At 30.3% G+C, this 22,497-nt stretch overlaps 1 protein-coding gene across 4 annotated transcripts; it reads left to right on the plus strand.

Moving 5' to 3' along the window:
* Positions 1 to 11,240: 11,240 nt before the first annotated feature.
* Positions 11,241 to 21,828, plus strand: LOC143079973 (uncharacterized). 4 transcript variants are annotated; one of them, XM_076255599.1, is made up of 3 exons: positions 11,241 to 11,376; positions 19,253 to 19,315; positions 20,210 to 21,828. In XM_076255599.1, exons 2-3 carry the CDS (start codon positions 19,261 to 19,263, stop codon positions 21,079 to 21,081), a joined length of 927 nt encoding a protein of 308 aa, XP_076111714.1. In that variant the 5' UTR covers positions 11,241 to 11,376; positions 19,253 to 19,260; the 3' UTR covers positions 21,082 to 21,828. The 4 variants fall into 4 exon arrangements, with proteins under 4 accessions (XP_076111714.1, XP_076111716.1, XP_076111717.1 ...); XM_076255601.1 differs by lacking the exon at positions 11,241 to 11,376 and adding an exon at positions 13,506 to 13,851; XM_076255602.1 differs by lacking the exon at positions 11,241 to 11,376 and adding an exon at positions 15,424 to 15,510.
* Positions 21,829 to 22,497: the final 669 nt, after the last annotated feature.

Raw genomic sequence — 22,497 nt, forward strand, 5'->3', positions numbered from 1 at the left:
AAACATCATTACTGCACACTTCTAAGACTGACGTTTTTCTTTCGCTTTGTAAATAAACCTATGCGCGAAATCCATTACATTTGTTTACACATGCGTAATATATTGACTACTACAGAAACATGTATTTTATCAAATTGGCATGCATTTAATATATTTCATAAACTTAAAACACTTTTAAACTCTTAAATCATCTTAAATAATATACATGTTTTTATACTATGACTACAATGTGTTGCAATTGGCAATTGATATATTTGACCTAGATACGACAATGTACATGCTGGCTGTTCAAACCCTTCCCTCTGAAAAAAAAAAACAATAGCTGAAGGACACCTACGGGTGCGGGAATTCTCGCTACATTGAAGACCCATTGGTGGCCTTCGGCTGTTGTCTGCTTTATGGTCGGGTTGTTGTCGCTTTGACACATTCCCAATTTCCTTTCTCAATTTTATTATCAGTCGTCTGATTGTTTAGAAAGAGCCTACAAAACGCTCTACACTTATACACATCGGACATAGAAATTACCTTAATTGTCTTAACTTGAATCCAAATATTTGATACAAGATATACTTTATTGTAGTTTTAAACATCGGTAGGCATTATATTCGTGATTATTTTTGCCAGAGCGATAGCTAGGGTTAAAATAACACGAATATAATGCCTACCCATTTTATAACTACAATAAAGTAAAGCTTGCATCAATTATTTCTAAATTAAAATTTAATCACAACTAAAATTCAGCCTCGGTCACACCTTACCGGATAGAAATACAACCTATTTCGGAGCGTAAAACGGGTACGGAAGGACGTCAAAGAAAAAATATCGATATAATACATGTAATACAGCTTTTGACAAGTAATAAAATTTGCGATATATTTTGATATCTTTATTTGAAGTCTTAAATTTTGTATTCTGTGAGATTATTATTATGACTTGGAAGTCACGAAAAGTGAAAAGACCTAATAAACATGTCTTTTATATATATTTTGAATGCATATAAACTATCTTTCTCTTTAACATATCGTGCCATATTACTGCTTAAACATTGTTAAACTGGTTTTAAAAATGTTAATGTTATTCTAATCCGAAACTTTGATGAGAAATGTTCAAATGAAGTTGAGAATGGAAATCAGAAATGTGTCAAAGAGACAACAACCCGACCAAAGAGAAGGAAGCAGCCGAAGGCAACCAATGGGTTAATTACTTGAAATACATGTGATACATTGGGCCGCGGTGGTCGATTTGTTTATATGTCTACTGTACCACAAGCATGTCAACACTGAGGTTATGAGTTACAACCCGCACGTGGTAGGTGTTTTCGAATCCGATTTCAATTGACTAAAATTTCCTGTTTTCTGCGGTCGGTGGTTCTCTCCGGACACTCCGGTTTCTTCCTCCAACAAAAACTGACTGCCACAAATAGCCAATTGGCCTGAAACAAGAATTAAAAATTGACTAGCGAATCACTCTCCTTCATTTATTTTTAGTTTGGTATCATTCAAAATTCATAATTTTGTACATTTAAGATCAAAATTGACATACGAAAGTCGAATAGATGGGCTTTTCTCTAAACGATTTAAATATACATAATGGGTCATTACTATAGATATATATATATATATACTATTAGGTATATTTCAATAGATATACAAAATTTCCTAGCGGTGAAATAGACATAAACATAATTATTACAGTTTACAATCTATAATGCATAAAAAAAACTTGAAACTGTTTAGAACCACCAAACAATGTTAATCTTAAGTATTTGTCAATCACAACTAGAAATACAACCTATTTCGGAGTGTAAAACGGGAACGGACGGACATCAAAGAAAAAATATCGATATAATACAGCTTTTGACAAGTCATAAAATTTGCGATACATTTGGAAAGTCTTATATTGTGTATTCTGTGAGATTATTATGACTAGGAAGTTCTGGCCTTCACTTGCATGTACACCAAGTCAATAAGATATATTTATAACACTCGTGCAAATAGTAGCCCATTGACCAGTATTAACCTCAGTTGTAGATCTTATTTATCTGTCGATGAAATTTTCCTGCTTATGTAAGCCTTCAAATAATTAAACAGTTGTTATATTCAAACATTCTAAACCCTAGTTTATATTATTTATCTGGATATTTTTTTTTTTTTTTAAATCTGTAATGGTTTGTTTCTTTTTTATATTTTTCTATTAGTTTTGGTTGGATTCCGTTATTTCGTCCAATCACAGTACAGATTGGTGACATCATGCATATTGATACATTAGTTAAGCTTCCTTATGTCAAAAAATATAACTGACTACGTCATTAAAAAACAAGATTGTTTATTACATTTTCTATAACAGACTTTTAAATCTTCACATGACACACGTAGATCTAGTACAATGCAATTTAAACCTTAGCGTACAAATGAACTAGACGTATTTGAAATTTAATTAGATAATTGACAGTATTTATCTTATTCAATATCATTTTTTTTTAAATTAGTGTATTTCGATCCTATATCTGTTGAGTTAAGATTTGTAGAAGAAATGTAGAGATTTTAAAGTTACATGAACATGTCCCTGATAAATAGTTCTCTTGTACCGGGTACCGGATAGAGGGTATAACTCTTATAAGTAGTTGAACATTTATGGAGTATAAAAGATAAATTAAATAAAAACAATAAAAACGTATCAATTCCACATGCTGAATGCATTTATCTGATGAATGACGAAACTAATAGCTTTTATTTAGGTAATACTGTCCGTTTCATGATTTTAACACAACTGAAAGCTTAGAATTGAAATTTCAAAGACACAAAAGTTGATTTCAACTTCGCAACAACAAACTCTGTTTTCTAGTTTGCTGTTTTCCTCTTGTCTGATCTTGCGACGCGAACATGTAAGAACTTGGACGGCTAGGCTGAATATGTTGATATCACAAACAAGTGGTATTTACAGGATAACAGATACCAGCTATATTTACAGTTATTTTTAATATCCTATTCAAAAATATAACATTGTATAATGCTGATCGAAAAATAAAACCGTATTGGCACTTTTTCTCATAGTGAATAGAAGTTTGAATGTTATTCACGTTGTAAAAAAAGCACCTCAAAAAAATACCTGTTACCTTTATAAAATGTACAAAATAAAGTTATCAGTTCAATCTAGTTTAATTCAATGCTGAATTTAACTGTCACTTTACTGCATTTACAGTATGACGCAACATAACAGAATAAAAACGTTAGGCGTGGGCTGAAACCATTGTTGGTTTTGTGCTTATCTATTCTTTTGTTTGTTTGTTGTCTTTTTGACACAATTTTCAGTCTCAAATTTAAACAATATAAAAAAAAATCATTTAATATATACATTATGTAAATAAATATTTCACGATTCCCGTCCTCATTTCTATAGAACTTGGCCTGTGCTAATATTTGTAATTGTATCTATATCATTCAAATCTAGAAATGAAACATTGCAATTCAGATTTTACTTTAACTGTTAGTAGTTGAAAAAAATGCTGTAATTCTAAAAACAATGAAAACATTCCAAGCTCAAAGGTTAAATTATGAAGGGGAAGTCCATAAACACATTTGCATCTGGAACACCAAAAGTCGAATACCCGAAATTTGTTCTAAACAACAATACAACCTGTAGTTATGTCAAACAGAGCTCTTGATCTATACAAGAAAGACAGAAATACAAATCTTCCTTGTATTCTTTTAAAGTTATCATTCAAATTTTGATAAAATTCATGGGCACATTGTACAAGAAAATATAATCTCAAATATGTCATGCCGGAAATTTCAATAAATTACTAAACACGATTTAGTGAGTAATACGAATAAGGCCGTGTTCACACCAAACGTCATGTACAGTAAACATATTTACAATTAGGTTAGTGTAATGTACACTGGTTACACATTAAATTTGTTCATATCTGTACACCTTGGTTAATTACCTGTACAAGAGATTTGTTCACACTTGTAAACTATATGTCATGCAAATGTTCATTATGTAGAACCGAATGCAAACTTTTCTGACAACTTTTCTTTAAGTAAGGGAACGACAATTTGACTTAAAAAAGGGAGGGAATGGAATTTTCCTTGAAAATATTCTGATCCACAATTTGATTAAAAAAATTCTATTCATACAGATGGTAAAAAAATATTCTGAATCCAGTTTCCCCATACATTATAGTGTTTTGAAATTTTTTTTGTTTGATTGCTAGCATCGAAAAAAGCGGAATAAAAACGTTCTCGCGAAAAAATCTGACTCAGAAAAAAAACCCATACCATCCACCTCTTTGAAGTTAAGTGTTTGCTCCCTTATGAAAGCCAATTTGCTGATTTGCAGTAGTTTTAAAATACTAAAGATGTCTCCGTTACGCATTAGAAAACGCTGGCTTCAACAGAGTTCTTAAATACGAAGCAAAAGGATTGAGATGTCAAGGATCACTACATTTCTATCTTTCCTGTTTGATTCAAATGTTATTTCTTCTCCAATGTATATTTGGGAAAAGGTAGGGAGTGATGTTTATTTTAATTTATTTTTAATTTCAAAGTGTATTTTAACGGATCAGAGATACTAGACAAACAATACAATTTACCTCAGAAATGTTTTTAGTAATGCATGTATGAGTGAACCGTTGTTTGAGTAAAGACCAGAGGCAAATATTGCTATGCACGTACAGTCGATTCGGGAAGACCTTTTTAAATGAATTATGTGTTCGGCAATGATGATACTTTGAGTCTTAGGCAGCAACCATTTGATTGTCTGGGGGGGGGGGGGGCTCTATGGATTTTTTTTTTTGGACAAACGTTTTTTTACGCCATCGGCGAAGAAGAATCTTTATTTTTTTGGCGACAAGTCTAAAACAATTTTTTTCTTTCAATTTTAGCATTACATACATAGAGTGGCAGCTGAGGGTGAAATAAACATTTTTTATTTTCTCAGAGTCTCAAACTGGAAACAATTTTTTTTTCCCAAAAAATCCATAGACCCCCCCCCCCCCCCCCCCCTGAAAATCAAATGGTTGCTGCCTTAATAAGAGGTTAATAAGGCTACGTACAGTTTTTTTATAACAAATAAATATGCCAAGTTTAGACAAATATTTATGTAAAGAACGTTATTAATAATTGTTATGAATATCAATTTTATTCAAAAATCGTTTCTTTCTTAAATATACATGGCAACATAAATATTCTAAATGCTTAGTTTTGTGTACATTTAACCTACACAAGGCCTACATTGACTATCGACTGCATGTTGACAAAACATGATTTAAACTACATGTAAACATGTAAAAAAACTGTGTTTAGTTTACGTGTGAGTTACTTACACAACACCGAGTTTAGGTCAATGTGAACACATCCTAAGTAAGGGCATTTAATGTTTAGTTTACTGCCATTCATTCACATAACAAAATATTATAATACCCAAATAATTGGTGTTTATTGACCATGTGTTTTGGAATAATTTAGTGTTCTTATCCACATATGGTATACAAAAATATTTCAAATTATGTCTATTAAAATCCTGAATATGCTTTTAGTCATACAAATTGGACTAGTTAACGATCAGAAAACAATACAAATATATAAGATATATCCAATGATTACTGGCAGTTTATTTAAGGGTTTATTAGAAATGATTTTTGCCATATCTTGTAATTCAAAGGTTGCCGCTTTGTTACATATTTGTTTTTTGTTCTATCTTTTTATGTACATAAATTAGGCTGTTATTTTTTCCTTTGAATTGTTTTAATTTTGTCATTCAATGATTAATTGTTGGTTGTTAAACATGTAAAAGTCAAGTGACAATTTGTCATTTTAAGCCGTTTATATCTGACCATGCGGTGTGGGTTTTGCTTTGTTTTGAAAGCCGTACGAAGACGTATAATAGTTGTTAATTTCTGTCTCATTTGGTGTCTTCTGAAAAATGTGAGATGAGTTGTCTCATTTGCAATCATACCACATCTTCTGTTTTACATGGCACATGCCTTGGAATATTTAGACACATTAATTATACAATGTTATTTGTTTCTTAATCATAAATGAAAGAAAATGCGGGGTCAGTGAGACAGCGTCCGTCTTTCAAAGAGGTTGACAAAAAATATGTCAGAAATACTATTACAAAAAAAAGGAAAACATTTAGAACGGTAAATTTTTTTTGTATAATATTAAGATTTAACTGGGTATAAACCTACATGTATTTTGAAATATTAAAAAGAAACCGAATTCATTTATCTCATATAGTTTAATATGGCACAAAAGATTTCCTACAATGAAATTGTAACATTATGTTTGAATAAAAAATAGTTTTATTTTTATTTCAGAAAAAAAACTATATGAAAGAAAAGAAATAGCACTAACTAATATTTCTTTTTCAAACACAAAGAAAAAACATGTCTTCCAAAACATCTAAAAATGTTCACATGAATGTTGAACATGACAAAAATGATGATCTAGAAATAGATTCGATAAGACATATTGATGTTTTGCAAATGAAAATTAAAAAAGATGACGAAAGTCACCAGAATGAGAAGGATCAAATTCGTAAAGAAAGCAGGACAAAGATTAAGTCGCTTCAAGACGAAAATACAGTCTAACAATTAAGACTAGAGACCAGCAGACAAAATGAGACAATAAGAGAATGCGAACACTAAAAAAGAAAGAGAAATAGAAAAAAATGAAAAATAGTGAAGATGCAGCAAAAAATGAATATGAAAGAATGGAAAATAAGATGCCTGAAAAGATGCTTTATCTTGAAACTCAAATTCAGCAAACAAAGGAAACCAATAATGAACAGAAAGAAGAAATTGAGAGGCTGAAAAATGAATTAACTAAAGTAGAAAAAGAGCTACTGAAAATGAAAATCGATAAAAGGTGTGAGGAACAAGCTGTTCAACAACAAATAAAAAGTCTTGAAACAAATCTTGTAAAGCGAGATGCTGAAATGCTAAGTAACATTTAATCAGAGATTAAAGAAGAGTTAAAAACACTACAAGACCAGATGAAAACTGATCAGGAAAAAAATTATAAGACTAATATAAACAGTACAGGAAATATTCAAATTATTCAAAATAATGGAATTGGTGCACAACATACACACCGACAAGCGTATCCTATTAAAAAAAATATTCCTACGTTTAAAAGATGACAGAAAACCGAGATTACGTTTCCAAAAAGGACATGTCACATGTGAACGACTAGTACTAAAACCAGAATAATAATTAAGTTATAATAATATCATATGGTATAACTGAAGAGATAAACCGCAATAACAATCAACATAATTAAAAATAATTAGATTTTCCCTTATGGCTTCGACTGATCATAGGATATATTATAACAAATGAGAAAAAAACCGACTCCCATGCTTCCATTTTACATTTGTATATCATCCATGGAAATTCTCTCTCATCTCCTATTTGATTATCTCTTTTGTTCGTCATGACTTTTGTTTAGATTTTTGCAGATTTTTTTTTTGTGTATGGCGGTGTCTCACTGTGTTATCTTCTTCTGTTCATTTCTGCAAAAATTAACCAAACATATGAATCACGGATCATCTTATTGTTATGTAAATGTAAAAACCACCCCTGACCTAAATCTGCCAATTACAGAATGGTTTGACTAACATTCTGTCCGCAGTAATAGAAGGTATTCAGAAATACTTTGAAAATGTGTACTCTCGTAATCATATTAGCCATTTGTGGATGCTGAGAAACTGATGAGATCTCCTTAATATGAAATCTCGTTCTTTCTATGAAATGAATTCTAATAAAACTTAATTTTTCAATCCTGTATACCACCATCCCTCATGTGAAATTGAACAAACGTCTAAACAAAATAATCCACTATGCTTTTTAATGTAAAATAATGGTAACAAACTCTCTAAATGTATTACTCTGAAATAGCATACGGCATATATTGCTAATAGCGAAAAAAGGTAAAACATGCTACACAAAAGCACATTTTATCAGTATGGTAGTGTTTTTTTTTATTATTGAAAAATATTAAACATATTGAAGTTTGTTAAAATTTGGAGGAACACTTTTTCATATTTATTTCAAAGTACATGTACGTCTTGGTCATTTCTATATAACGTTCATCAGATGATAGACCTTGGTAATAAAAGTTCCGTATCAACTTCAAAAATAATACATGAGGGTTTTGTTCTATAGATTCTAGGTACTGACATTGTTTGACAATCATTCACTTTTACTGTTTAGTCCATGGTGTGGTAATATTCTTTTTAGCGTGGCTCGGTACTTATGAATCCCGCCAAGGTTTTTGAATTCTTTAATTTTGATTTGTTTGTTTTGTCCGTATGCCATTGGTTTTCTTTGTTGACATATATTTTTGTTTTTATTGTGATTAAGATTATAACATATGTTGACTGTGGTTGATCCTATCTTTGATATTTTCACTTTCAATGTTTGTCAAAATACCAAATTTTAGGCGATTCATCAAATAGAGAGATTTGGAGAACTATAAAACCATATTTTATCCACCATGTTTTAGATAAGTAAACGGCTGTATCGAGTTAGTAATGTGACAGTTGTTTTTTTTTTCCATTCGTTTTATGTGTTTGTGATTTAGATTTTGTCATTTGATAAGGGACTTTACAATTTGAATTTTTCTAGGACTTTTGTATTTTTTTATTTAAATGTTTTTGTTAGTCGTACTGATCTGTTTAAAAAAAAAATGTTCAACTGAAACATGTCTTCTAGTGACACTCTTGATTTGCCATGGTGATATGGAATAAATAGTACAACACTAAGCAAACCAACAGGTTCGATATCAGTTTTCTACGCGATGTCAATGGAATTACAGTCCCGACAGGCATATTCCGAATCATTTTCTTCCTGCTTAGAAAGCCATTTACCGTACCTGAGACGCGTTTAAAATTCAAATATAATGTTGTTTCTTATGAAATTATTTCACAGAACGGAAAATAAGTTCAGAATAAAAATTAGATATGATTGTCAAGAAGATAAGTATCCATCAATGTCCAATAAACGTGTTGATTTCACCGTACGGTCTTTTACAATGAGAAAAACTCGTACCGTTTAGTCAGCTTTAATAAGCCTTTTTATACATGTTATAAGAGTTCAGAGATTGTGAATATGTTGAATGAAGGATAATTGCCCTTTTAACGGTTAAAGAATATACATCGAGGTACTAAGTTATCGAAAATATTCGTAATTATTTGTGTCTGTTTTCTTGATAACTGCTATCGATAAAACAAAAAATAATAGGGCAGATATATTTAAAAATTTTAAGATCTCCCTATGTTTAACAGTCATATTCGTTATAGATGTATTGTCGATTTTACCATTTCTGGTGGCTTTTGTTTTTGTTTCCCTTAACTATATTCGTCATAAGATATACAAATACGTCATCATGACCAGAATAATTTGCGAATTAACAAGTTCGGTAAGCAACATTCCCTTTTTTGTATTGCAGAGTATTGAATATATATTAACTATATATAACATGATATCGTCTTATATGTTTTATCGTTAATAATAATGTGAAAATGTTCTTACTGAATAGATGTATGGTTTAGATACAGATCAACATTCGTTACGAGTTATATTAATTCTGTATCGAAAAGTCTACTATATAACCACAACAAAAAAGTAGTTATCGAAAAAATGAAACAGAAAGAAAGTTATATTAACATTAAAGTAGCCTTTCTACCTGCCACTAGGTTTAAAGGACAATGACTCTACATTTTACAGGAAGTTGAAATGCGCAGTGCAATCACAACTTATTTTCAATAGACATAGACAATTATCTTGAATGGACCGTAATTCTTTGCTTATTTCCACATTCAATTCTGTTGTTTGCATCTATTTTTTATAATATGTACAGTCATTGTATTAAACACAATCATTCCTCTTCACCGCTTAATTTATAGATAATGCATAGTGATGCACGTTGACTGAATATGAAAGTGCATGTTTAGTTGTCTCCCGTACTAGTGTAATCAGTTTCAGAATGTTCATTGTTATTTCCCTTGTTTAAAACTATAAATTTCATGCTTCTGTATTTAATGATTTACATAATGCTTATTCAGTACATATTTGTGAAATTGAATAGATATTAGTATTTTTAATTCATTGGTTAAAGATATTTATTCATATCCTTAAATTAGTATTTGCCATATCGCAAATCATCTATAACCTCTTTTGAAAGAATAAGGCCTTTACATTTTATATGACTGGTTAAATAGAAGAATATTTAATTGTCTGAGAACCAACAGTATACAGTCCAACCAAGGAAAGCTGTGTTGAATGCAAATCTTCCTTTCATTCATTGGTTTACAATTGTTTAAGTATGAGACCTCCCGAATTTGTTTTTTAAACTAAATTTTTTATCAACCTTGAAGAAAATAGTATGACCCCCTCCCCCTCCCATTTTTTTAAAATTTGAAATTTCAAAATATATCAATTCACCAAACACATTTGACATGATAGACTATTTTGCGGTGGAATAAAAACATTACAGAGAAAAAGATTTTGTTCTCTGCTAGATAATTGATGAAACAGACTATACTTTATGAAACTAGTGAGTTAAGACATTGAGTTATTCCTCTTAGTATAAGAACATTTCAAAGAAAAACTTTGGTTGTTCTCCTTGTACTCATTTGTTGTTAATAAACAAAAAAAAATGAATATTGTTTACTCAGGCGTGCAAGAACATACAATCCTTTTTCTTTTCTTTTTTTTGCTTTAATTGTAGATGACTTTTCATTGGTTTATTTTGATAATTACAAAATTAAGTAGAAAGGCTAATTAAAGCAAAACCTGTTGAAGTAATGCTGCTTCTTTCTCTAAATGATATTGATCTTAGTTGGTCCATCAATTTAACATTTAACATTAACACATACATGGGAGGTGATGTATCTTGAAAAGACATGTATAGAAATGGTAAATGTTTTAATAAATTGATATGTGTCTTTGTATATTTATAGACTAAGAACAATTAATGCTAATCATATTTTGTTCGGTAAATATAAATAATTTAAATTTGGTCGTATATGTAAAATAAATAAAGGGTAAATGAGTGCCTTCTTTGTTATGTAGGCCAAACCTTGTAAATAAACTCATCTAAAAACCATAAATGATTTCATCATAAAATTAATAAGTTAGCAAATATAGTTTTGAATTTGACATAATACCAGTACTACTTTACCGTGTTTTATCTGTGAATAGGCTTTCATTTGCTCATTCATGCTATTTAGATTTAACACACTGATAACAGTATTGCATTGAACGACAGTAAATCAATTAAATCGTTTGGTCGCATAATTTCAAAAGAGATATATTAACTTCCTTCATGTGATTTAAATAAAGTCTAAACAAGGCATTAGAGGGAAAAGGTAGGTTTCTGTAAATTCATTTCAATTAAACATAATAATTACATACATTTCTATAAATCATGCTGACATTAAGACACATGGGCATTTGTTTTCTGTTTTTATTTCATTTATTCAAATTTTAACGATGATGTCTTTCCTTAACAAACTATAGGATTTGTTTTAGTAATATCTGAATAATTAGAATATTATGATTCGCTTTCAACATAAATTGGTTTAAAACAAATGATAATCAAAAGAATCAATACACAGTGGTAAGGGTTTTATATCTTCAGGTTTCTGTAAATTTATTCAATTTGATTGACTCTTATATTTTGTTACGTTATGATACTAAAATTCAGTTTTGATAATACCAAAGTAAAGAGATAATTTGCGATTTTCTAAAATATCCTCTTTCGTGAACGACGTTTAGGTATAAGGTATATGAAAGATTTTCACTCTTATCTTGTCTCAAGTGATTTAGTGACGCCTGCAAATTGATATTTTTCGTATATAAAATAAAGGTGTCTATCTACGATATCAATTAAGAGGTTTTGTTTTATATCGTCGAGAAATGAGGTTTCTAGTACCTTTTTGTGGTACACAGCTTTTTATGCACTTTTTTAATGTTGGTTAACGTTCAGGCAAACTCTTATTTTGCAGCAATCACGTATTGATTTGCTGTATATTTTTTTATTTAATAATACAAGTATTGATGGACATAAATCATTAAAAAACAATATGTATTAAGAATATACTTAGGTGAGGATTTGGAATAGGTGTCAAATGTTCGGACTCCTTGGTGTTTTTCCATTCTTTACAAGGTAAAATATTTTGCCCCATAACACTTATTTATCTTTTAACATAAAAAAAAAGGCAACAGTAGTATACCGCTGTTCAAACTCGTATATCTATGGACAAAAAACAAAATCGGGGTTACAAACTAAAACTGAGGGAAACGCATTAAATATAAGAGGAGAACAACGACACAACATAAGATTTAATAGTTCTTTAAAGGTCATTTTACAAAATTTTAGCAGATTATTGATTTTTTTCTTTTGATTTGAGAACCAAATAATACCAATGTATTTTCCCGCCATATTTTAAATATCTAATATCTCAAAAAGGAGCTCCATGACCTATCAATATTTTTAGCTTATTTTTATCCTTAACTAAAACTCTTTCAGCTTAAAGTATTAATTTTGAATTTTTGATTTCTTTTTTTCCCCTTAGATCACCTAAGTACACATGTACATCCGTTAGCCAATTTTTTTTTTAGATAAAATGATTTCGTTAATCATAATTGGAAGTTTATTGTCACTGGTTTGAAATACACTATGAATTGGTGTTAAGACAAATGGGTTATTTTTAATAATTATTTTAAAATTGAAATCACGATAAAGTAAGTTTTATACATCATAATGATTGTAATTTTACCAGTAATTTGAAAATACAGGTTAGCTTTCGATACATTTTTAAATAGGCATTTAAATATGAACATAAATTAAGTACGCGTTGATCTTATACAACAAAATATATCTATATTCATTTACAATGATATACGATTTGGTATATTTGAATTTAACTGAAAACTTAAGAAGAGGGACGAAAGATACCAAAGGGACAGTCAAACTCATAAATCTAAAACAAACTGACAACGCCATGGCTAAAAATGAAAAAGACAAACAAACAACAGCACACACGACACAACATAGAAAACTAAAAAATAAACAACACGAACCCCACCAAAAAACTAGGGGTGATCTCAGGTGCTCCGGAAGGGTAAGTAGATCCTGCTCAATATGCGGCACCCGTCGTGTTGCTTATGTGATAACAAATCCGGTAAATAGTCTAATTCGGTAGGTCACATTCAGGAAAGGGAAGGGGATTGTAGTTACGACGTAAGGAACATATCCGATATCATTTGTGATACGGTTATTCCATAACGGTCAACCAACTCGTGATGGCGTCCGTAAAATTTACGAAGGGATGATTTCAACTTCACCATTTGGAACTCTTGGTTTAATAGCTTCCTTGTGAGCAGCAACCCTCTATCAAGAAAATCATGATAGGAAATATGCAAGCACGGGAATATCGTATCAATTGGGAGATATATACCCCGTATGCAGGTGCTGCTGGAATGTTGCTACTTAGAAATGGAAAGTTCACAATTGGAAAGCTGAAATCATCTCTTTTGTCGTAAAGTTTTGTTTTCAACCGACCCTCATTGTCAATTTCTAGATGTAAGTCAAGATATGAGGCCGACTTAACTGTATCTGTAGTATCCTTTATCTCTAGCTCGATTGGATAGATGCGTTCCACATAGTCACCAAATTTTGAATTATTTAGTGAAAGAACATCATCTATATAGCGAAAAGTAGAGTTAAAGGATAGTGCTAACTTCTTATCTTTCTTCCTAAGAAGTTCCTGCATGAGGTCAGCCTCATAATAATAAAGAAACAAGTCGGCAAGTAGAGGGGCACAGTTAAGAATATGCATGTAAGTCAAATCACATAATGTTAATAAAATGACTACCTTACACCCAGAATGTATATCGTATAAAATTGAGAATGGAAATGGGGAATGTGTCGAAGAGACAACAACCCGACCAAATAAAAAACAACAGCAGAGGGTCACCAACAGGTCTTCAATGTAGCGAGAAATTCCCGCACCCGGAGGCGTCCTTCAGCTGGCCCCTAAACAAATATATACTAGTCCAGTGATAATGAACGCCATACTAATTTCCAAATTGTACACAAGAAACTAAAATTAAAATAATACAAGACTAACAAAGGCCAGAGGCTCCTGACTTGGGACAGGCGCAAAAATGCGGCGGGGTTGAACATGTTTGTGAGATCTCAACCCTCCCCCTATACCTCTAACCAATGTAGAAAAGTAAACGCATAACAATACGCACATTAAAATTCAGTTCAAGAGAAGTCCGAGTCTGATGTCAGAAGATGTAACCAAAGAAAATAAACAAAATGACAATAATACATAAATAACAACAGACTACTAGCAGTTAACTGACATGCCAGCTCCAGACTTCAATTAAACTGACTAAAAGATTATGATTTCATCATATGAACATCAGGCACAATCCTTCCCGTTAGGGGTTTAGTATCATACCATCATAACATATATGAGTATTGGTCGTATAATTTCAAAAGAGATATATTAACTTCCTTCATGTGATTTAAATAAAGTCAGTATTGATTTGAAAGAACAAATAATCTGTTTATTTAGTTTACTGAAATGTTTTGGATTTGAGTAAAAAGTATGTAAGATGATTATTTAAACTAAATTAGAAAATGTAATTAGTGTGTTACAAATGTCATTTTAATGACAATAAAATTTGTACATATAGAAGGTATCGATGGTAAAACTATAAACAACGACTTAACATATTCAAAAAATTGAAACTTCTGAAAATAAATGAGTCAGCGATGCTGATAACAAATTTTTTCGTAAAATTTTGTATCTTGATATATACCCGTCCACATTGAACGTGATCTCGATTACATAAAGTTGTGCATTAAATTTTCGAGAATAAAAAATACAGCCAAAATTAACTCTTGATACCCTTTCAGATATCCCAATTATTCATTTAATTTGTATCACATATTTGAAGCTTATACCTCGTGCTAAGTTTCAGTTTATTTCAATATATATTTCATGATTTGAAGGTTACAACTAAATTTGGAAAGGTACTATTATCATACTATTTTGAATTTTAGGTATGTTCCGCATTATTGTAATGATCGAAAAATTTTAAAGTTCTTTAAAACTGTTATCGTTAATTTACAACAACAACAACAAAATAATTAGAAAGTCTGATAAATCATTGTAATTAGACATGCTGTTAAAAATGCAGTTTGCTTTCGTCATATTTTCCAATAGATATTTATATATGCACATAAATTAAGTACGCGTTGATCTTCTACAATAAAATATTTCAGACTCTATATTCATTTATAAAATTGTGTGAACTAGATCTATTTGAATTTAAATTATAAGGAGACCACATCGATGGTATTTAAAGCACAATATGTTTGTAAAATGGTAACCTTACACCCGGAATATATATCCTATTGCTTTTAAGAAAAATAAACTTCATGTTTGTTTATTGTATCGACATGTTAGGCGTTATAGTAAAAGGTATGTTAGCTTAATTAGAAATGTAATAAGTGTGTTACAAATTTAATTTTTCTAAAATTAAAAAAAAAAAGACACATACAATATATGTATATATATATGTATTTTCACAAACATGAGCACATTCTTAATGACAATGCAATTTGTACATATGGATGGTATCGATGTTAAACCTAAACCAACGACTTGACATTTTGAAAACTTCTCTGCATTGCATGATTACTGAAAATAAATGAAATTCTTGATGCTGATTACTAGGTTTTTCGTAAAATTTGGTATTTTAATATTTATCCGTCAAAATTCAACGAAAGCTCGATTACATAAGGTTGTGCATTTATATTTTGAGAAACAAAAAATCAGCCAAATTTGTTTTTAACTATTGATACCCTTTCTTTTTCATTCAATTTGCATCACATAATCGAAGCTTAGACATTGTGCTAAGTTTAAGTTTTATTTCATGATTTAAAAGTCACAATTAATTTAGGAAAGTTACTATCGTATGCTTTTTTGTATTTTCAGGTATATTTATTTAGTTGTTCGAATAAATTTAAGGTTCTTTATACTGTTTAGTTTACAAAAATATCCATAATATTGATTATAATAATGCCTGCACAGTTTATAAAATGGCTCAAGATTTAATTTTAGTTGAGAATTTGGAATACAAATACAAGTATATAGTACAAGAGAAAATGAAAATAATAAAATCTATCTAACTCATAATGCAAAAAATAAAAATAAAATCCGGCATGTTATTTGATATTAAACTGATCGTTTAAGTAAAATAGAAAAAAAGAAAAATAGAAAAACGAAAAAAAAAAAACAAAAACGAAAATCTCATGAATTAAAAAAAAGGTATGTGTATAATTGTACAGAATTTTAAAATGTATTTAGTATACACCTGACAACAAAAAGTTATTTTTGAATTTACTGTATACTAGTACTTTTCCCGTTGATATGACTTTCTTTCTATCAATAAATGTGGTCTTTTAGCATATCTTATTTACAACAACACATTATCACGTAACAGGCTTTAACGTTATTGATGTTTTACAGGTACATGTAGTAAAGAGACTTTTAACATCGTTCTGTAGGATTACAATTTAATGAAAAGATAAAATAAGGCTAAGGTATGATACAACGAAAGTATTGTACTGTTTTTATTCGTTTATTTGAAAATTATACAATAGATATGTCACTTATCGATAAATCTATTGAATTGATCTGAGGAATTTAGAGAATATTTAAAAAGGAAATACTTGTCCTCCATTTGAGGATTTTAAATACATGTTGTTTAAATTAAGTTTTTTTTAAACATTCAAATGAAATTACATCAATTTAGTTATTCATAAGTGTTTGATCAAGACAATATTAATTTTGCTTTATATCCAGTAAATGATAATTATTTAAATGTAATTGAAAATCTTTTTCAAAACAATTTCTCATCTTCAAAAAATGAAAAATCCCGAGTTTTTGTAGGGTTTTACTGTGAAATATGGACAATACTTGATGAAATGAAATACTGGTTTGAATCTTTATATAATGATTCCATGATTGACTTAAAATGTACTTTCATAAAGTTATATGCATGTGTATGGCTGAAGTTTTATTCATGATTTCAAAAATGATATTTTATGTTAGATATTAAGAAGTAATACCATGAATCATAAGTCGAAAATTAACTGACAAAGCTATCACTAAAAATAGAAGAAAAAACGGAAGGTCAAGCAACAGTACACAAAACAAAACAAAGAAAACCAAATATTGAACAACACATGACCAACTAAAATCCGGAGATTATCTGAGATGCAATTGAATACAGTATTAGTTCATTGCTTATCATTAGGCCAATTAATGAACAATTCAATATATTCAGTTGAGCTTGAATGAAGCTAAAATGAAATTATTCCACATCGATTTATTTTTTAAGGACACGTTTAATCTGAAATCTTATCCAATATCACTATTTGTCCAATACAAAACGAATGATCCTATGACGGTTTATTGATTCTTGACGGATTATCTGTTTATTATAATTTAAAACGTGTTAGATCTTTGTGTTTTTATCAATTACTCCATGCACATGCAAACTCTGCATTCCGGAGAACATTAACTAAGAGATCAGGTAGATCATAAGTATATACTTTTAGAGACAGAATTTTCATATAATTTGCCAAAATGAGATTTTACTATGCTTTTTTTTTAAATATAATAAAAAGAATGGGTCATCGTCCTATTTTTCAAGCTATGAGTCGTTGAAATTGCTAAATTTGGTTAGATTATTCATGAAAAAACACATTTGTGTGCATAACAAAATATCTATAAGATAGAATTTTGAAATAATTTGTGAGAAGATAGGTTTTATTGTATGTTTTAAGAAAATAAAAAGAAAAAAAGTGAGTGTCACTCAACTTGTTTTCTTGCTACAAGTAAAAATATAAAATTTCCCTATTAGTGCAGTATTAATATTTTACTAAAAGAATGATCTTCTCTTAAATTGCTGTTTTCAAAAAAAATATTCTAAAAACAAACAAAAACGATATTTGTTTATTAATTCTGTCTAACACAATAAATCACCGAGTTTTCATTAAATAAAGAAACAGTGTAACCATTAAATTGCACATCTGTCTCCAAATTTGCAGATTTTGTTAAATAACTAGACCGATTCTGTACTGTGATTGCACAATCCAAGGTGGCGGATTACCATGAATCTACCTTAAATATATTTTATCAGCCAAATGTTTGAGAGGCCTCAATGTCGGCAAGCTAAGAAGTTTCAATTAAACAATGAATAAATGCCTCCTTAAAATTTGTTTATCTTGAATATAAGAATAAGACAGTCCTTTTGTCATCCTTGACACCAGAGATTTGTGCATTTTATTTGCATTTTTCAATCAAAGACCAAAGCAATGCAACTAATAACATATTCCATTTTTTGTATTTGGAAACGAATGTTTAAAACCTTTTTTTCTAAATAAGGTCCTTTATAATAAAAAAAAACTGATATAGAACAGACAATGTTGAGAAATAACTTCATAATTCTGCATGAGGTTTTGAACTCGTTAAACGTGTGAACGTTTTGCAGTATGAAATATAAGCGAAAGATACTAGTGGCTCATTTAAACTCATAATTTAAAAATAAATAAACAGCTTTATGGTTAAAAAAAAAAGACTAACAGTCAAACAATAATACATACACACAACATCTTCAACTAAAGACTGAGCAATATGGACCCCACCAGAAAGTGAGATGATCTCAGCTCAGTTAATCCAGACGGCTAAGCAGATCCTGTTCGTCATGAAACCCGTCGTTGCTATATCATACCCGTCCTTGACTTTCAAAATGTCGGCTTCGAGCGTACATGATTAACTTAAATTCAGATATGAGCTTCGAGAACATGCCATTTAGTTCGTGTTGTATCCATTTTGTTTTTATAATAATAACAAAATTGGCTGGCAGTCACAATTTTTTTTTACTCGAATGTAAATGAAATACACGACATCAAACATTATTTTCACAATATCCTGTACAGCGTTCATATACACATTTATTACTGCTGATGTGAGATTGTCATTTTAAAAGTGCAACTGATTTTTATAAAGTGCTGTGTAACCTCGTAGAAAACATCAGGAATACATGTAAGAGCATTTGATAGACTTCACTTGATGCATATACTTCATAAAATCGTATAGCGCTGTAGTCTTACAACAACGTTTATCATCATCAAAGTGGTTATTTTAATTTCAGAATAAACTATGGATGACAGGAAAAATTTCTCATTAACCTTCCCATGTAAGAAGCAACGAAAACGTGAGTTTAGTTTAATCGTATGTATTTGCGAAATCTATGCAAAACGGATAAGCAAATTAATCGTACGTCAATATATTATTATAAGATCATTGAGGGGGGCATCATATGTGCTTGTATCAAAAACGAACGATTTCATTAAATGATTATAACATATATATTACAAACTATAAATTAAAAGAAATAGAATCAGCAAAGATTGAGAAATCATATTTTACTGATGATAATGATGATGATGACATTCATTCGACCGTACAGACTCTCTGCATGTTGCCAGTTTAGTATAAAGACCCCATTTTCTGTTAAATCAAATAAGGTTGTTGTGTAATGTTGCTCTACATGTAGTGTATTTCGGATACACATGGATATAATAATTCATTAGTGAAGGACATTCTACCAAATGCAACAATGATTATATTGTCCGTTTAGCAACGGATAGTTGGATGTAAATTGTAAACTTTGGGGGACCCTATTAAACAGGTACTTAGGTGCATGTTTTTTTTATGTATATTATAGAATGATGTAATTTTCAATTTCTTTGTCTTTTTGTATAAAGTTGCTCAGTAACCTCAGTGTAAAGAGACAGTTATAGTTAAAATAGCTACATGTAGACATGTAACAATTCATGCAGCTTCCAATTGCAAGATTTCTAAAAATAAATTTATAACATATCACATAAATATCCCATACTTCAATGGCATATTCAAATATGCAGTGTCCCGCCAGTGAAAAAAAAATCTCAAAAGGGATCCCCATGACCTATTAATATTTAGGTTATTGTGTTCCTTAACTGGCTTGATGTATCAATTTTAAAATCTTTATTTTTAAAATTTAATGTGGAACTTAAGCTGAGATCATGTTAATCAATATCTGAAAATATCATCAATTCTATTTTAGCAAAAGGTATGTCTTGCAATGTATCCAACAAGGATCAGTTCACTATTGAATATGACAACGAGGTTGATCTAGATAAAGTTTCGATGCGACAACTTGAAGTTTTGGAATTGAAAATAAAGGTTGATGAAAAGAGTCATCAAGATGAGAAAAATCAAATCCTGGAGAAAAGTGGGGAAAAGATTAGATTACTTGAAGATGAAAATGACTTTTTAAAAATCAAGACTGAGGATCAGGCAGACAAAATTAAACAGTTGGATAATGCAAACACAAAAAAAGACAGAGAAATACAAAAACTAAAAAACAGAGAAGATGAACTGTCCGGAAAGATTTTGGAACTAGAAGCTCAAATTCTTCAAACTAAGGAAACCACTGATGAACAGAAATTAGAAATTGATAGGCTGAAATGCGAGCTAGGTAAAGTAGAAAAGGAGCTAAAACAAATAAGAACCCAAAAAGAGTCTGACGAAAGATCTGTTCAAGAACAATTACAGAATCTGGATACCAAACTAGAAAAACGAGATGCCGAATGGCAAAGTAAAATTGAAGAACGAGATGCTGAAATGCAAAAAAGAAATGAAAAACGAGATGCTGAAATGCAAAATAAGTTTGAATCAGTGATGGAAAAACAGATAAAAGCACTTGTAGACCAGATGAAAACAAGCTCCGAAAATAATGATAAAACTACAATAAATAATACAGGAAATATTCAAATCAACCAAACTAATAGTAATGGTGCACAAAATACAAGCCGACAAACATATCCTATTAAAACACTTACTCCTGTGTTCGAAGATGGGAGAGGTTGCGGAAATTCATCAAGATTACGTAGGGATAGAGGACATGGACCATGTGGACGACAAAAAACAGAATAATCTTATTGTAATTATTACATGTGTAAGTGAAAAGGCTACGAGCACCTGGTTATGAACTTTAAATGTCAAAACATTTTCGAGTATCTTTAGCTTCTGTATCCTATCTTGGTGTTTTGTGACTTTTTTTATTCGTTCAATCATATTTGTTTGTTTTAATATACATTCTTTTTGCCCAACTTTGCCTGACGATACTTTTCATTTATAAATTCATAAACAGACAATTTTAGGAAGGAATGTTATAAATGATGTCAGTTCCAAAGTTCTGACTACTGAGCTGATGACACCATCTGAGACTGTTTCCAGCAGATGTATTGACCCAGTGATATAGAATAATTAAATAACATGTTATATAAAATTCATTCGTCGGAAGCCTTTTTCTGAATTTACTTTAATGAAGAACACTCAAAGCCAAATATTTGAAAACCAAACAAATGCAACTATTGCGGACAAGTAAAAACTAAGTCAGATATCTGTCGTAAGTGTCCAGTGTTATCTCCATAAAGGGATATCATGCTTTTGTAGACAAGTGCAAAGTCTTTAAACTTATGATCAAAAGGAAAGTATGCATCTATTCTTGTTTATTTGGAAGCAGTTCTTTTGAGTTAACTTCTATTGGAATGATATGTTATTTGTGCCAAACATCATTTGTTAATTTATCTTTGTGCCTGCAAAAACATCTTATGGTAAATTTAAATCATTAATCAATTATTTTATCTTAAACATTAAAGTTTATTGAATGAAAGTAAACTCACAAAAATACAGAAATTCAAAAGGTAAAGTCCCTAATCAAATGTCAAAATCGAATGATAAAACGCATCAAACGAATGGACAACAACTGTCATATTCCTGACTTGGTACATACATTTTCAAATGTAGAAAATGGTGGATTGAACCTTGGGTTGATAGCGTTAACCGTCTTTGTTTTATGACAGTCGCATCTTATTCCATTACATTTACAACGATGAGTGAACAAAACAGACATAATAGGTAAAACTGCCAAAACAGACTGCTGTTGCAAGATTGGCCCGAATGATAAAAAAAATATAGACGTTTATTGTACTATAGACGTAATATGTCAAGGCAACAGTTACTGTAGAATATCGCTGTTCAAAAGTCACAAATCGATAGACGGAGAGAACTCAAATTCAGGTTACAAATTTAAACTGAGGGAAACTCGTAAATAAACAGCTGCGCCATGAGCGCATGATACGCCCGACGTCTTGTGTGGAAGTTTTATGCAATAATCATAAATAGTTTCTGAGAAAGTTTTACGCAATAACCATATATTGTTTTTGAGACACGGCGGGACATGTGAAACCCCTAACCCTGTTTATTTTCTTCGAAAAACTAAATATCACTAAGATAAAAAAAATTTTGAATCAAAACCAAAAAGTATACAGATCTTTAGATTAATAT

This window comes from Mytilus galloprovincialis, chromosome 6 (genome assembly GCF_965363235.1).
Source record: "Mytilus galloprovincialis chromosome 6, xbMytGall1.hap1.1, whole genome shotgun sequence".
NCBI lineage: Eukaryota > Metazoa > Mollusca > Bivalvia > Mytilida > Mytilidae > Mytilus > Mytilus galloprovincialis.

Coding starts and splice junctions, on each gene's coding strand:
- LOC143079973 (XM_076255599.1), top strand. CDS start 19,261: ATGGATGACAGGAAAAATTTCTCATTAACCTTCCCATGTAAGAAGCAA. Junction 19,316..20,209: donor ATGTAAGAAGCAACGAAAAC/GTGAGTTTAGTT, acceptor ATTCTATTTTAG/CAAAAGGTATGTCTTGCAAT.